General features: G+C 41.8%; 1 protein-coding gene across 11 annotated transcripts in view; it reads right to left on the bottom strand.

The window, feature by feature from the left end:
• Positions 1 to 2,657: 2,657 nt before the first annotated feature.
• The window catches only part of Slc8a1 (solute carrier family 8 member A1), a 299,892-nt gene continuing 286,796 nt past the window's right edge, over positions 2,658 to 15,753 (bottom strand). For all 11 annotated transcript variants that reach the window (XM_026785858.1, XM_013351349.2, XM_013351351.2 and 8 more), the window contains one exon: positions 2,658 to 6,191. In XM_026785858.1, the coding sequence (XP_026641659.1) occupies positions 5,815 to 6,191 (377 nt within the window). In that variant the 3' untranslated portion in view covers positions 2,658 to 5,814. The remainder of the gene's footprint in view (positions 6,192 to 15,753) is intronic.

Genomic DNA, 15,753 nt, shown 5'->3' with positions numbered 1-15,753 from the left:
GAAACACACTAACCAGTGAAGTACTCGGACCACTCATATTTCTTAGAGTCCTATGTATTTTTATGTGTTTACATATGACACTTTTAGAGAAACTCTTCACAGGGCTTTGGGACATATGTCTTGCTGTTCTTTCCCACTCTGTACTTACAGATATTGAATGAATAGGCTGGGAGATGGACATGAGGCATGATAAATACAACCCAAGAGACATTAATGAACTAGTATGTAACTCTAGGGTACCGCAGAACCCAAATATTTGTAGAGATAATACACTTTGCTCTAAAATCTGTTGTCTTTGTGAAAAATAATCATCTTTGATTTTTCTAGGACAAGTTTGCTCCCAGGAGAAAAACTCTCGAGCATGAGCTTTCCCCTGCTGCTGAGAGGTAACAGCAGGCATCATGAAGTTTACTGAACGTACTAAGAGTGGTTGATGGAAGAATGGCAAAGGTGGGCAGTATGGAAAGGAAAGCCTACATTATGAAGTGATGCTCTTTACAAAAAGTAAGTGCATCAAGAATAAGTAATGATCCGTAAATGTCCCTTGAGACAAAGAAATCAGAGAATGTTTGACAAAACTTAAAACTTGGAGATTCTCTAAGGGCATCCCTTTGGACATCTTGGCAGGCTGAGGCAAGGTCACAGCAAGTTGGATACTTACCATTTCCTATGTACCAGAGAGTGAAAGCACTCTCTGCATCTTGGGAATTCTACCTCTCAGTGGTTGGCCCTTCTGTGAGAAAGATTTCTCTGCCCTGGGAGATTGTTACCCATGGCCTGGTTAAGTATTAAAAATGGAACACCTCACTATTTCAGTTGTGTTTCTTTTCCACGGTATTCCCAGTGATACAGTGCCGTCAGGACGAGCCAAACTTTGAAATTTGCTGGAATGTGGGAAAACAATGGATATGGCAATAACAGTGTTTGAAAAGAATAGCAAAATTCCCAATCCACTGCAAAAGAAATCAAATTAAATATGTAGGGAGACATGAATACAAGTTAATGAATCTATTCACTAGAACACATGTCCTTAGAAAGATAAATGTGTTTTTTTTTTCATGTCTCTTTTGTGTGACATACCACTTATTTACCAACTGACCATCACACTTCCAAGTTTTTGCCACTGGTTAGCGTGCCTTGCCAAGAGGCATGGTTATTATAAAGAATGCCAGATTATAGCTGTAAGTTAGGATGCACAATGTCAATGGTGAAATGGCCAAATGTTCCTAAACTCATCATGGTGCAATTACTACTTGCTCTGGGTACAGTTTCCCAAGATCAGAAAAGGAAAATTAAAACCAAGAGGCAGATTCCACATTTTCAACTCAGAAAAACCAAACCAAAACCAAAATAAAAAAAAAACAAAACAAAACAAAAGTAAGTCTTAATGAAACTGAATTAATTGATTTAGAAAAAGAGGGGATTTCTAATTCCTTCTACAAAGCTGTCGGGTATGAGAGCCAACTAGCCCCTCTCACTTGATTTTGATAGGTCAAGGCCAGGAATGAGGGCACACAGCGTTTCTAATGGCGAAGCCTGGTGTGGAAAGGGCAATGGACACAATGCATTTCTACTTGTTTGGAGATCACCTCTTGGGGAGGGCTGCTTATTAGATGTGAGCTACCTGTCCATCTGGCAGGCTTGTTTCAGACAGCTTATTTGTAGTATAATCATATTTGAAAATCAAGAGCAACAAAAAGTTGGTGCACTTATACTTTAGAAAGCAAGATTCTCTGAAATCGTCATGGTTGGAAGCACTGAATCAGAACCTGTGAACTAACGAGTGCTTGCTCCTACACACTTGAGAGTCAATCAGCCAGAGAATTTTGTGGAAGTCTATTAAATGGTCAAGAATCCTCACTATATTACTCATTTTTGCTCTTTATTCAAGAAGTAAACACTGGCTGCCAATGTTGTATAAAATTAAAGATCAATATTCAGAAGGCGTAATCAATTCTTTGATTCAAGAAGAGTGTTTAAATTGTACCTTATTTCCTCTCTCCCTTGAAAATGTGCCACACAGGCCCACAGGATGCTGTAATGAAAGAGTTTGTGGGAAATAAGATGCTCAGATGAACAGAGTCATTTACATGCAGCTAATGTCCAGATTCTACCACAGTAAGAGGGTACTATTTCTTTTCCTGCAATTCTCATTCTGTGCCTGGTCACCTTTTCTAGGCTCTTTCAATTGTTTGGTAAAGGAAAGTCAGGAACATATAATGCATAAAACCAGAAGTTAATAACATAAAACATAAGCTGTACTAGGAGCAAGAAGAAATACAATGCATGATACTAAATGAACGATTTCCTTGTCCCTTGGGAAGTAACTGTACTTCCAATATCCATTGTGATGATCTGCATGATTTAGTCTAATGCACTGTGTGCTAAAAGTTGCCCGACAATAATAGTTTATGAGTCCATGACCTTGGATGCAGAAAGCAAGAAGATCGAGCTAAACTAAAAGGTGAGAAAATGGTGACAGCAAGGCACACTTAATGTTGATCACAGTGTCACAGGACAGACAGACACTCTGACTCCATGTGCTGCTCTTGGGACTTTTAAACGAGAACATTGTAGGTCCAAAGAGCTGACATTTGCATGACCTTGAATTCTGGCTGTCTCCTTTTCTGTGGATGAGGATACCAATTGCACAATGATACCTTGTTGGTCTTTATTTCTTCAAAACATGAAAACAAACAACAGACAATGAGAAGAGGCATTCCCCAGTACAGAACGAAGACTGGAGCCCATGGTAAAGAGAGGCATTCCCCTGTACAGAATATGCTGTGCCACTAGTGATGAAATCACAAACAATTAGAAACTTTATTTCTTTTTCGTGTCGACAATGTGTACCAATTTCAAGGAACAACACTGTTAGTGCCTGTTCCCCTAAAGTCGTGCACAATACACACAAAATAAAATAATAATCAAACAAATAAAATGAAATCATTTTACACGTAATAATTAACAACCCTGAACATCATATTTTCCCTACAGCATGAAGACTGAAAAGGCAAACAAACCAAAATGCTTGAACTTGAAACTGACCAACAGCAAGAATTTCTTGGGAAGGTCTCGGTGAAAATTCGCTGCAGGATTATTGACATTCCAAAGATGGAATGTAACCAAACAAACAAAAACAAATCAAAAACAGTGCAAAACCTTTCTAATATTTTAACCATGTATATCCTTGGACTGCAATTACTTAGTAGTTCTAGGCTAGCTTTCCACGTTTAAAATCTAAAATAAAGTTAAAAAGAAAAAACAAGGTGGGTTAGAATGTACCTCTGTGGGTCACCAGTGTCACCAATATTGGCGGGCTGCAGAATATTGTGATGGAAAGGTAGTAGTGCCACATAGATAAAAACCGGTTAACTGGGTCTTCTCAGTGATTTCGGTCACCACCATGACTACCCTGCTTGGTCTAAAGTAGGAAGATGAACGAACCTGCAAGTCGGCCAAGGTGAAAGAGTAGTGTTCCAGAGTGAAACATTACATTTTTTTTAAGAAAAAAAAAAAGTGAATATTTGGTCAACTGCTTTTGTTGTGCAATTTTTTTTCTTAATGTGATTGGGTTAAAAAGAAGTCATAATTATCTTTCTCTTGCAAGATGAAACTGTCTCAGTATGGTTAGTTCAACTCATACTATTTGAATAGGGATCCCATTCACTACATACCTCCTGGGGGCAGGAATCTGGGCTACCTTGGTCACTGGTCAGCTACCAGGAAGTAGTATATTACCTACTGAATGGGTAACAAGTATCTAACTACGCACTCAGTGACTAAATGTGTATTAAATAATGGAGCTATGATCACAGTGGAAGAAGAGAAAGGTCTCAGAAACATTTATTTCTTAAGTATCTTTGAATCAATAATGCAAAGGGTCATGGAGGTCTCAGGCACCTGTCTGAGAGGCGGGCGAAGCCGTTCCATTTCCCTTGTTAGTAGAAGCACTGCTTTTGGAATGTTGGGTTTATCTTTGCTCTTTGGTACTTTTGAATAGAAAGAGCTATTTCTTTCAAAGGGTTAAAAAAAAAAAAGCCTCCCCAGTGTTGTCTTCCTGGAATGCTCCAGTCCCTTTGTGCTATCTCCTCTTCACGTCATATGCAGTGGACTTCTAAAGGCCACTGGTCACCCTGGTTTCTTTTTCACTTAGGAGTTGCTAATGAATTCAGGGAGTCTGGACTGGAAGGTGAATGAAACAGGGCTCAAAACAGGCTTCTACAGAAAAAAAAAATTAAAACAAGCTAGCACTATCTACCATCTGTGCCAGACAGAGCAGATGTGCAATAAATACCTGGGGGGGGGAGGGGGAGGGACAGTGTGGAAACGGTGGCTCTAAATGTACAGGCACACCCCAAGTGTCCACTTTTCTCCCCAGCCTTTCTCTTTGGCCTGCCTGAATGAATCATGGGTGATTCTCGGAGGCCTCTGCTATGCCCTACATGGCTCAAATCCCATGGAGATCTCTGTAGCTCCTCTGTCCTCTCAATAACTTTAATCTCTCCTCACATGACAGTTATTGCTTCTTAGAAATGAATGTGCAGAATCACGAACACTTAGCCATTTTCTTCTTTTATACCTACCTAATATTCAAACTCGGTAACAACTCAAAAGTAACAACTCAGGTAAAAGGAAAACTCGCGTCTTCAATGTCCAATCAACATCGCTGAATGGGAGAACAGTATTTGCTATACTCTACTATATACAGATACGCTTTGTTTTCTTTGTTTGTCGTCCATGCACTGTGTAAAGGGGATCACAACAACATTCCCAAACAGGCACATGAAGGAGGGCAAATGTTCAGTCATGACTGGAACAGGATTGTGCAAGCCATGGATGCCACTGAAAAGAAAACTGATGGAAAAATCCCAAGCAACAGCAATGGGACCTGGACACACGTGATGACCAAAAGGATTATCTATTTTTTTTGGGGGGGGGATGGGGTTAATCTTCCTACTTGCAGGGGATTGGGTGGTGGGTAGAAGGGGGGTCTGGGATGGGATACCTGGGGAATTAGCTGGGCTGGGCAGAATAAGGGTCTTGCTAATCACAGTTCAGAGCTAAAGAGATAAGGATGAAGAGTTCTGGGTGTTCCTGGGAATCTAGGCACATTATCCCTGTACCAGTTGAACGAGAGTGCCAGGCACCATATCTTTAGTCTACGTTTAGAACCATTGCTTCTCCTGGCTCCAGTTCAGCTCCCATGCTTCTCTTCCTGGAGGCAATTCGCCTCTATTAACATCTCGGAGATAAGCATAACATTTTGGTAATGGAGACGTGCTTCTTTCTTCTTCCATGCCCAGATCCTTCCTTAATCCAAAGTAACGTTTAAAGTGTTTGGAGGAGGTGAGGAGAGAATCGTAATGATTTCCAGATTGATCCCAAATCCATACACCTTTGGGTGGATCAACGCTTCCCATAAAGAGAAGGAGGATCCTGGCTCTCCCAACAAAACAAAGCAAAATCAAACCAAACTAAAAGCCAACCACCACCTCCCCGACCCCACTGGAAACAAAACAAACGAAAAACAAGCCAAAGCCTTAGCCATTTACAAACTTGGAGAGGGTACAGCCCTCCTAGGCTGAGATGCGAGATGCACCTGCCTCCATGCCTTGTTCAACACGATGATGCCCTGGGAATGGGAGATGGTGGTTTCTGACTTCCGCCCTAGTACAGAGTATGTTCTTGAAGCTGGATTCCATCAGCAGGTTAAGTGAACATAACAAATGTCAGTCTCCTCTGTTCATTATACATAATTTTTTATGTATATATATGTATATATATATAAATTTACTATATCTGATTGTTCCTTTAGAAGCCTTTTATGTGGCAGTAGGCCTCCAGGGAGGAGAAGAAAATGTACAAGAGCCACAGGAGCACGAACAAGCAGGATGTGAGGAGCTTGGCAGTCCGGGGCCCACCTAGCTCACCTCCTATTTCTGGCCTCCGCCGATACAGCAGCACCCCCACGTTGATGAATGCAAAAATGGTGAAGAGAGTGACGGAGAAAGCTAGCGTGCCAGGGGACACTCTGAACTGTTCCCCGTTGGCCGCGTGGTAGATGGCAGCAATGGACCAGGCCACGCCGATTCCCAGGAAGACGTTCACAGCGTTGCTTCCGGTGACGTTGCCTATGGATGCATCTGCGTACTGGTCCTGGGTGGCTGCTACTTTGCTGGCAAACGTGTCTGCAGAGACAAGAAAAAGAGGCCATAGCACTGAGTTAACCTTATACGCATGCCCATGGGGTGGGCGCCTGGAGAGTTTACTGTGTAGTCTATATTCAAGCCCACAGGAGACTTCTGTGGCTTTTTGAGTCAGTCTTCTGCTCAAGGGATGGAGCGTAGATATCAGGAGTCTATAGATATCCTAGTTCTTTGTCTATTGGGCTTGTATGGTAGTTTTTTTTTTTTCAGAAGTATTCACAGCTCAAGTTATATCAAAATCCAGTGGGGGCCTTCAGAAGACTGCCATTACAAGACTCCATCCAGCTGTTCTTGGTCATAATCCCTGGGGTCCAGAAATATATTTTCACAGAATCCCAAAAGATTTCTAGGTCACTACGCGTTGAAAATGGTTGCTGGAGGGTATTACTAGAATGCTGTATCAGCAGCTATTGCTTACAGATGAGCGAGCTAACATGCCAGGAGAGAGTTCCAAAGATCGGGGAGCAGGTCAATACAGCACTGAAAAGAATTAGACTGTAATCATAGCTGACATTTACCTAGAACCCCAAGAATAGGGAAGTATGTTCACCCGTATGACAGTATTGATTGGGATAATGATAACAAGTGATGAAATGAGGCCCAAGGATGACATGCAGCAGGCGTCATGTCATGATGGTGGATTTGGGGCCTCTGCCTCCTGCCTTCAGGACTCACACTTGTTCACTGCACCAGCTCACCCATCACCATGCCGCAGACACTAGTAGGTATCTCTGTTGTGCCATTTTGTGAAGACAAAATAATCATCTCTCACTCGAGAGCAAGTTTGGCATAGCAATAGCTTCATTAGCACACAAAGGTCTCCAATCCTCATTTACAATGTACTCTGTGCCCCCTGGTCCCAGTTGTTCCTCTGTGGAATGCGGATACTGATAGTCACTTTAGACTTGCTGTTTTTAAAAATGGGATAGAATATGGGAAATACTGCTTACGCTTCTTGGCCAGGATAGGTAGCTTTTTGTTGCTTTGTAGAGACAATAAAGAGAGAGAAATCTAGATTAGTTCACAAGTTGGTATGGGTTGAACTATGGCCTCCCTGGTTAATCAGATACTCCATGTGTGCTACCTAGTTCCTGATAGTGGTGAGAAGGCTCAGTGGGTAGTCGTGCTTGTTCTGCAAGCCTATTGTTTTTAGTTCAATCCTGGGAACCTACGTACCAACTGACCCCCCCCCCCAAAGTTGTCCTCACCTTCTGTATCCATGAGACGGCATAAAGCACCTCAACACACACGCACTCTCTATTACATATACACTCATTCACACGCACACACTCTCTCACAGACAGAGCTCTTTTTGTTGACCCTGTAAATGGCCGTGCACAGCATGTTCATAAAAGATGTTGATAATGGCCCCACTGAATTAACATTTGCGGCTTTAGTGATGGCAAGTGTCGTAGGACCAGCAGTTTCTGGGCGCCCGGCACGCTCTGGCAGGCAAGTAGCCATGTAATAGCTGAGTCATTTTCTTTTTTCTGATCCTATTCTGTCATCAACACCCTTATGAAGAGACTTCCATGGAAACAAGATGAAAAGGGTGCATGTTCCTATCATCCTGCAGATGTGCTCCTTTGTGACGGGGAAGAAAGTTACCCACTGCACCTGGCTATCATATTCCTTCTGAAGGGGAGCTGGTCAGCCCTGAGGGCCCATGGTACTTTTGATCACTGTCTGTGGTGGGTGCCAGATTTTGCATATCTTCTAAAACTAAAGAGATGAAGACGATCACTACATACTGCATATAACATACACAGGTTATATGCATATTCTCATTTAACCATCTCACAGTCTGGTCTTACAGCCACATGCAATTATTCCATTTTTGTAATTTTGAAATCTCTGACATCATTGTCTTATGCCTCTTGGATAAGAGTCCTGGAGAAAAAAAAAAGTTTGAGACCAACATGATTTCAGGGTCCATTCCCACTAGACACCACAATGCCTATCCCAGGAAGATCAAAGGTTTCTTTCCTCTTAGTTACAAGCCACTCTGTTCCTTCTAACCAGAAACTTTGAAGCCGGTTTTTGTCAAAGAGCCTTTTTCTGTTTCAAGGGGAAGCAGCCTGAGAAGGCACAGACTGTCTGCTAATCGAGCTTTTGGATTTGCTCTGCCTTCTGTGTTTGTCATCGCACACAGCAGCCCAATCAGGATCCTCGGAGACGGGTGAATAAAGCAAGCCAGACACATCTTAATGGTCTCTGCATTTTCTGATTAAAAGTTATTGGAGCTGTGCATGCTGAAGTAGACTGAAAGAGAAGAGGTTTTGTGCCTTTTCTTCTCCAAGGGCAGCCAGTGCAGAGGAATAAAGAGATAAAGAATCAAGGGGCCATGGTGGGAGAAAGCACCTTAGGAAAGAGTCGCTGCTGGGGAGTCCCTGAGCCCTGCTCAGATCTGAAGTGACTGCCCTCACTGTCTGATGGTGACAGGTGGCCAACCAAGTGAGGGGCTGTGGGCGAAGGAGCGATTCCCTTCTGAGACAGGGATAGGTTACCAAGCCGGCTTCCTCCCCTAGCAAGTGCTTCCAGGGGACATGTTCCACTTGGCAGAGAGCACAGTCAAAGATCCAAGGGACCTGGCCACCCAAACTGGTCATGTTTGCTGGCTTGCAGAGCATGACAGGTCTGTGACAATTTCCACTATTGCTATTTTCCAATAGCCTGTTTATGCGACTACTGTGTGAACGGTTCAATTTGTAACAACAGGTTCTGATTTCAAATACTTTCCTCTGGAGCCCCTGACAATTAGGAGCCCAAATTACCAACTTGCCACATAAATAAAACATGTCCAGAACCTCCTTGAGTCTGGTAGGTCTTATTTACCTGGGATATTCACTGGGCCTCTTGTCTATTTTTATTTCCAATCCAAGAGCTATGTAAAAGCACTGAAAAATGCATGCAAATCCAAACCATTAACTTTGACTGTGACAGCTAACCATAGCTCAGGCTTCCAAATGCCATGCGATGGGATCTGTCCAAATCGCCCTCCGTAGCTTCCTCGCTGCTTTGTGACGGAACAACATCCCGCACACCGTATGTGAGACGGTGATAAACCCGCCCTGAGCCCCAAGCCTATAGAATGACTGTGGCTGAATGAGACAAATGCTAGCCTACAAAGAAAAATCCAAGAGCCCACTGCTGCCTTGGTCTCAGAAGGGATACAACGCTGAGAAGTTGGCGCACTAAATATAGAGGTAAGGAAGTCAGATTTCCAATGCGATTCACATACATTCAGACATGTTCATGGCAGCATGCATCTGCTTTTATACACGCATACCCCTGCCAACCTCTCATGCTTCAACTCCCGTCTTGAGCACTAATTAATTGTGCGCTAACGTAAAGTCTACAACATTTAGGCCTGTCCTCTCAGTCTGGATGACTATAAACCAGGAAGAGTTAGGTCATAACTGTCCTCTGTGAAGCTGTTTCCAGTTCACTTTACATAACCTTGGCCAAGACATCGGGTCAGCATACAAGAATAATTCCCTGTTTTCTTCCAGGGCTTAATTTTTCGTAACCTGGATCTCTTCAAATTCATAGTTACCTAAACATCTCTCCTGGAAATGGCCATCCTTACAATGTCACAGATGGGACATAGGCTTCCCTGCTATAATTCAGGAGTGTCATCTCACCTCAGATGGTTCATCTTATTCTCTACTCTTTGGGGACAACTGTCCAGTTCCAAAGTGATTCGTGCCTAGGAGTGACTTTTCTGGAACCAGTTTCGCGGTGGAGATATGGTTACTTATCTGTTAACAATACAGATTGTGGACATTGTAGGACATGGTCCATTATGTACAGAGGTTCATGGTGTCACAGTAGAAGGTAGTTCACCAGGGAGATACTCTTGCACCTGTCTGAAGGCTCCTGTGTAAGGCATACCCCCTCCAGTTCCAGTTTTCTTTTCTAAAATGAAGAATCCAGAAGATCTCTAAATCTGCTAGTTATTGGGTGGTCCACACATTAGGTCAACATATCAAGTAGATTTTGGATTTGTTCTGCAGTTTGGATGTAGCCAATTGCTTCCATTAAAGCCAGAATCTAGTTCATTTAGGAGGTATTGATAATTCGAGGAAGGAAGATTTCAGATCAGAAGCTATCACACTAAGCAGGTTGTGTTAGTTTTAATAAAATTAAACCACACAGCACAGCCTTTTATCTTTTAACACTGGGTAAAAAAAAAAATGTTGGTGAAATTATTACCTCCCACCCTTATGCGGGAAGCTCCAGTTTAAATAGGATAGCGGAAACTTTGTGCTAGGGGAGGTGTTTTCCTAAGCGAACCAGATTCTGACTCCTCTTCTTGGAGGAGAAAAGGTAGAAGTGTATCTACCTCACAGGGTTTGAAGGGAAATGAGTCACCGTGTATGGAATCTAATGAGTGCTTAATATTCCAAACTGATTTTACATATACAGCAAAGCCAGAGACTGTAGTGTATGGGACCCAGACTCCGTGCTGATGATTCTAAACTTCCAGTAACAAATACCCTTGGCCAAAGAAACTTAGCAACTTTGAAAGCTCATGCTTTTAAGTGTGATCACATAAAAATCATTCTTACAATTAAAGCAAATTTTATTTTAAGAATCTCATAAGACTTAAGTCATCAAAAGTCGTTAGAGATGTGGTTAAGCCAGCCATCTTCTGAGTGGCTGCAACTCAGGCACTGTTTAAGTATTACTTAAGCATGCTCCTCCTTTCTTCTCTCCTTTTCCTGTCCTCTGCCCCTCCCTCTCAGAATTCAGGCAGAAATAATCTATTCTGGTGCTAATTCTTCTGCTATGTCTAGCCAGACAGAAACAAGTTTTAGCCTCTGGTTGGAGTTATTCGTGACATTTATATACCCAAGTAAATATGGACGAACCTCCCACCCCATTTCACAGGTTCACATGAAGGCGATCCATAAAGCCGCCAAGTGGAGTGCCAGAAACCAGAGAATTACAACTGATTGATTAATGATGAGCGAAGAAAAGAGCTGTAAAATCTAAGTGAAGGGTGGGGTTAGGGTGGGAGAGCCCTAAACATTTCTGCCCATAAAAAAAGCTGTCCTGAAAGAGATTGAAAAAGATATGGAGATAGTCACCAAAAACTCAAGAGGTCCATGTTGTCAAGATCAAAGATCAAAGCCCCTAGTATATGTCATTTTTATCCTCAGGGGCAAATTGGAATCAGTAGGACAATCTGCTGGCCTTCCTGGACTCTCTGCTTAGTTGTCTGGGGGTGGAGCCTAATTGTCTGGGGCAGGGTCACAGCTGTGACAGTTTTAAAGCTTTCACAAGCCTTAGCCACTGGTATCTATAGCTTCTTTCATCGCTGTAAGGAAGACAGGTGCCTCCCCAGGCTAAGCAGGCAAGGTGTCCCATAGGATGGCTCTGATGTCGTCATTGAAGAGACCTACCTTTGCTATCAAATGACAAGTTATTTTTCACTTTGATATGTTAACTTGGACGTGAGCATTTTGCAAAGGTACTTCTGGGCCTTTAGATTTCCTACCAGGAATCTGACACTCTGCTAGAGTTGAAGCTCAAAGCAAGAAATTCCCATTCAAAGAGAGAAATAATGGGAGCTTATATTTCAAGGGACACAAAGTGAAGACAAGAACGAGTGCAAAGAAGTCAATCATCTTTCCAAAGTGTACTTTGATACATAGCCTTAGTTTAAAATGACGCTTCTCCAATCTATCATACTCAGACAGGGTAGTTTATAGGTGAAAAGCTCATAAATTCTTAAGAGGATCGAAGATGCTCTCTCTGTGGAACTCTTAGGAGATTTCTAAGTTTTGTGGGTTTTTTATTTTATATTTTCTTGTTTTAGCTTTCCCCCCTTTTTTTCTCTTAAATTTTATTTCATTTGGGGTGTGTGCAAGGGCAGAGGGAGGATTCGAAGGGGTGGGGAAATGAATGGGGTCAAGATACATGATGTAAAAGACACAGAATAAATTAATAAATAAAAAAAAAAGAACAAAACCTAGCTTAAAAGTTCTGGTTCTATTTTTTTCTTGTCGTATATATATCCTGGGCATTTTAAATATTTCATCTTTATTTATTTAATTATGTGCATGGTGGCAAGGGGAAATCAGTGCAGTGTCCGCAAGGGCCAACAGAGAGCACAGGGCCCCCGTGGGTTGGAGTTGCAGGCAGTTGCGAGCCCATGGACGTGAATGCTGGCAACAGAATTGTTCATCTTTAAGAACAGTGCATACCCTTAACTCCTGAGTCATCTCTCCCACCCTATCTTGAATCTTTAAAATGAACCTGATGGCTCACTTGAGATGGAAATTGCTTTATTTAATTTTTTTGTTCACTCACTCTATCTTCTCTCTGGTCCTAAAGAAACTCTACACAAACTAGCCTGGTGTGCAGAAAACTAGTGATATTCCTCTCTGGTTGCCTCTTGGGATTTTCATGTGGGTCTGAATTAGACTGGAATATGTGTGCATGGTACCCTTGCTTTTGAGTTCCATTTGTTTATTGCAAGGGATAAAAAATGCCTTATATAAGTTACAATGTGTGCTTGATCAAGCAAGGAGTGTGAGGTACACTGATCCAAAAAAAATGTCCTTTTGTTCTTTTTAAACCTTAAAGTCAGGGAGGTCAATGGTGACTTCTGCTCATCACGGAGCTATCTACCAGATGGAGGCTAAGGTAGGTGGCTGATATGTTCACCTGAATCAGTGTAACTCTGTGGGTAGCTGCTATTGCTACTGAGGAACTCTGGTCCTGCATGCCGTGATCTGCATAATCCAGTTTTGGTAGCAAGGAGCCAAGCTGTGGAGAAAGATCCAGCCCTGTTCTCATTTTCCATGAACTGACTATGCTAATTCGGGATAATTAATCTCAAGGGCCTCTGAAACCTCATTTGTAAATAAGGTAAAATGTAAGTGCTCAATTGTATGGCTGTTAAAAAATGATTTTTTTCAAAATACTGTCAAAAGGTAAAAAGGCCTGGACTGGTACCCGGAAGGTGGTAGTTGCAAAACAAAACAAAAAGAAAGAAAAGAAAAAAACATAGTGTTTAGAGCATTTATAGAATCTATTATTACATTTTCAGAATTTTTGTTTCATCACTAGCAGAGGTTATGGTGATATTGTCACATCTTTCATCACAGTCTCCTTCAAGGATGTGATTAGGGACCAATAGATTTCCTGTAGGATGATGGCAGAATGTGGTTCTGTCTGTGATGTCTAGAAATGATGATAGCAACAGAACAATGAACATTTTTGGGGGCTTAGTAGGTTGAGCCTTACACATGGATTCTCACTTAACATAGCACACCCTATAATGTGTACATCTGTTATTACCTCTATTTTACAGATACCACAAATAAAGTGTCAGGAATAAGGAATGCGCTCAAAGTTACATTCCCAATGGGAAGCATAGACTCACTACCAAGGAGCAGGACTGTTGTAGAATGGCTTGTGCTGTTACTCTGAGACCGTCAATGGGCAGGATCTACATTCAACTCGCCAGAGTGAAGCACAGAGTCTCTGGCTGACTCACAGAGGTAGTTGGACATACAGAGGAGATGGGAGGGTCTTTTTGTTGCTCTGTGGATCTATCGGGCTTTGCCCTCATATCCTACTCTTCATCATTTTTTTTATTAAAAAAACAATAAAAGAAAAATGCTATATCTGGCCCCCAAAGCAGGACTTGAATATTTAAACACAGTTTCTGAAAAATCTCTGAGAAATTCTGGATAAGGAGCCGGTGTGGATGTGAGACCAACAGTCTCCCATGCAGGCCAACACTCAGAGAGGTACATGAGAGATGCCAGGAGACACAAAACAAGCAAGGCATACAGAAAGAGAGGTATCAGCCACAAACCATACAGCAGCACATACACAGATTCATAAAAATTGGTTAAGTTATAAGAGCTAGTTAGGAATAAGTCTAAGCTATAGGCCAAGCTTTCATAATTGATAAAAAGTCTTCATGTCATTATTTGGGAACTGGCTGGCGGGACCAAAAATAAAAGCCATTACATAGGGATTTAGCTGGAGGCCAGATTTCTTCATTGTTGGTTCTTGGGGCCACTAAAAAGACTAGACTATTGGCATTTCATAAAACTGAAAGCAGACAAAGAGTTCAAATAAAACCCTGAGAAACTTTGCTCATTTGCCATCAGCTATAACTGCACAGTGCTGCATAGGCTGCACATGTGAAAAAAAAAAACGGAATAAAATAATTTTCTTTGGAAGTGCCAGCTTAACTTCTTATGCAAAATACTATATTAAAGAGGTCTAGAAGTAGGATAAAAGGGATCTGCTTTCATGGAAGGCCCCGTGTTCTAGAACATTAACGGAGAGTAGTAACTGACATCGAAGTCATTGTTCAGTCCTCAATTTCTGGCTTTTCTAGGATTAAAATTATGTTGCCTCTCTCTACAAGACCCCAAAACAATCATAGGTAAGCGTATTTTTAAAATAGCACCAGGGTTCTGATAATTCTACATTTGAAGTATGATTATATTACTTGTATAATAAAACTGAATAATACGGAGTCTTTGAGAGTATAAATTCAGTTTGAATTAATTCAGCAGCATTTGGATGATTTTGAAAAGAGAAAAAGAAAACAAAATTGGAGCTCCAACAACTAGGAGCACTATTGTCATCTCCTCACGCCAGGTAGTTTGGGAAACTGGGCCTGGATTATTTTAGAAGCAGAAAGTGGGTTTCTATATTACAGTTTATTTCTTCTTTCTCTCTCTTTCCATTTTTGTTTTCTGAGACAGAGTTTCTCTGTGTAGCTCTGGCTGACCAGACTGACCTCAAATTCACAGAGATCTGCCTGCCTCTGCCTCCTGAATGCGGGATTAAAGGTGTGCACACCACTACCTGGCTATTCCCCTGCCCCCTCTCTCAATTCATCATTGTATCACAAGATTACTCTTTTATTCCTATGCTTGTTATAATTCTGGAACGTCCATCATCTGATTGAATCCTATCAAGTCTGCTTCAAGTCCCAGCCTAGAGTGGGAAAATCATGTGCTTTGGAGCTAGGGATATTGATAGAACTAGAGGTAGCTGCCAAGGACCCGATTGAGAAACTGTACTTTCGACCATCCAGTTCCACCCGTCACTAAATCTTCCTTCTCACCTACAGGGCTGTGATGGAAGTTCCTGGTTGGCTCAGTTAATGTAACAACTGGTCCTGTGAATCTAGACAACACATTAGACACCCAGCCATCCTTTGTCCTGAGGATAATTATGCTACCAAGATGGACTCTTATGAATGTGAGACTTTGTTCATTTTAAGTCTGGATGAATAAACATGGACACTACTTAAAGTAAGCAAATAGAGGCAACTCAAAAAAACAGAAAAAATTGGGAAAACTGATTTGTTCAATATTCTTTGATAAGATAAATTGTAACTTCATATATTTTATAACTGTTAAAATCTAAAGGCACTCTAAGTGTTCATGACACTCTATCATTCGGTGACAAAGCAGGTCTTGTAATATATGTAAGATCAGCTCGTTTAAAAAGTGTGGGCCATGAGAATTATGTCCGGTGCTCCAGTGTGGGTCTCTGTCTC

This window comes from Microtus ochrogaster, linkage group LG3, assembly GCF_000317375.1.
Source record: "Microtus ochrogaster isolate Prairie Vole_2 linkage group LG3, MicOch1.0, whole genome shotgun sequence".
In the NCBI taxonomy this organism is placed as follows: Eukaryota; Metazoa; Chordata; class Mammalia; order Rodentia; family Cricetidae; genus Microtus; species Microtus ochrogaster.
This window is presented reverse-complemented; position numbering and strand designations above follow the sequence as displayed.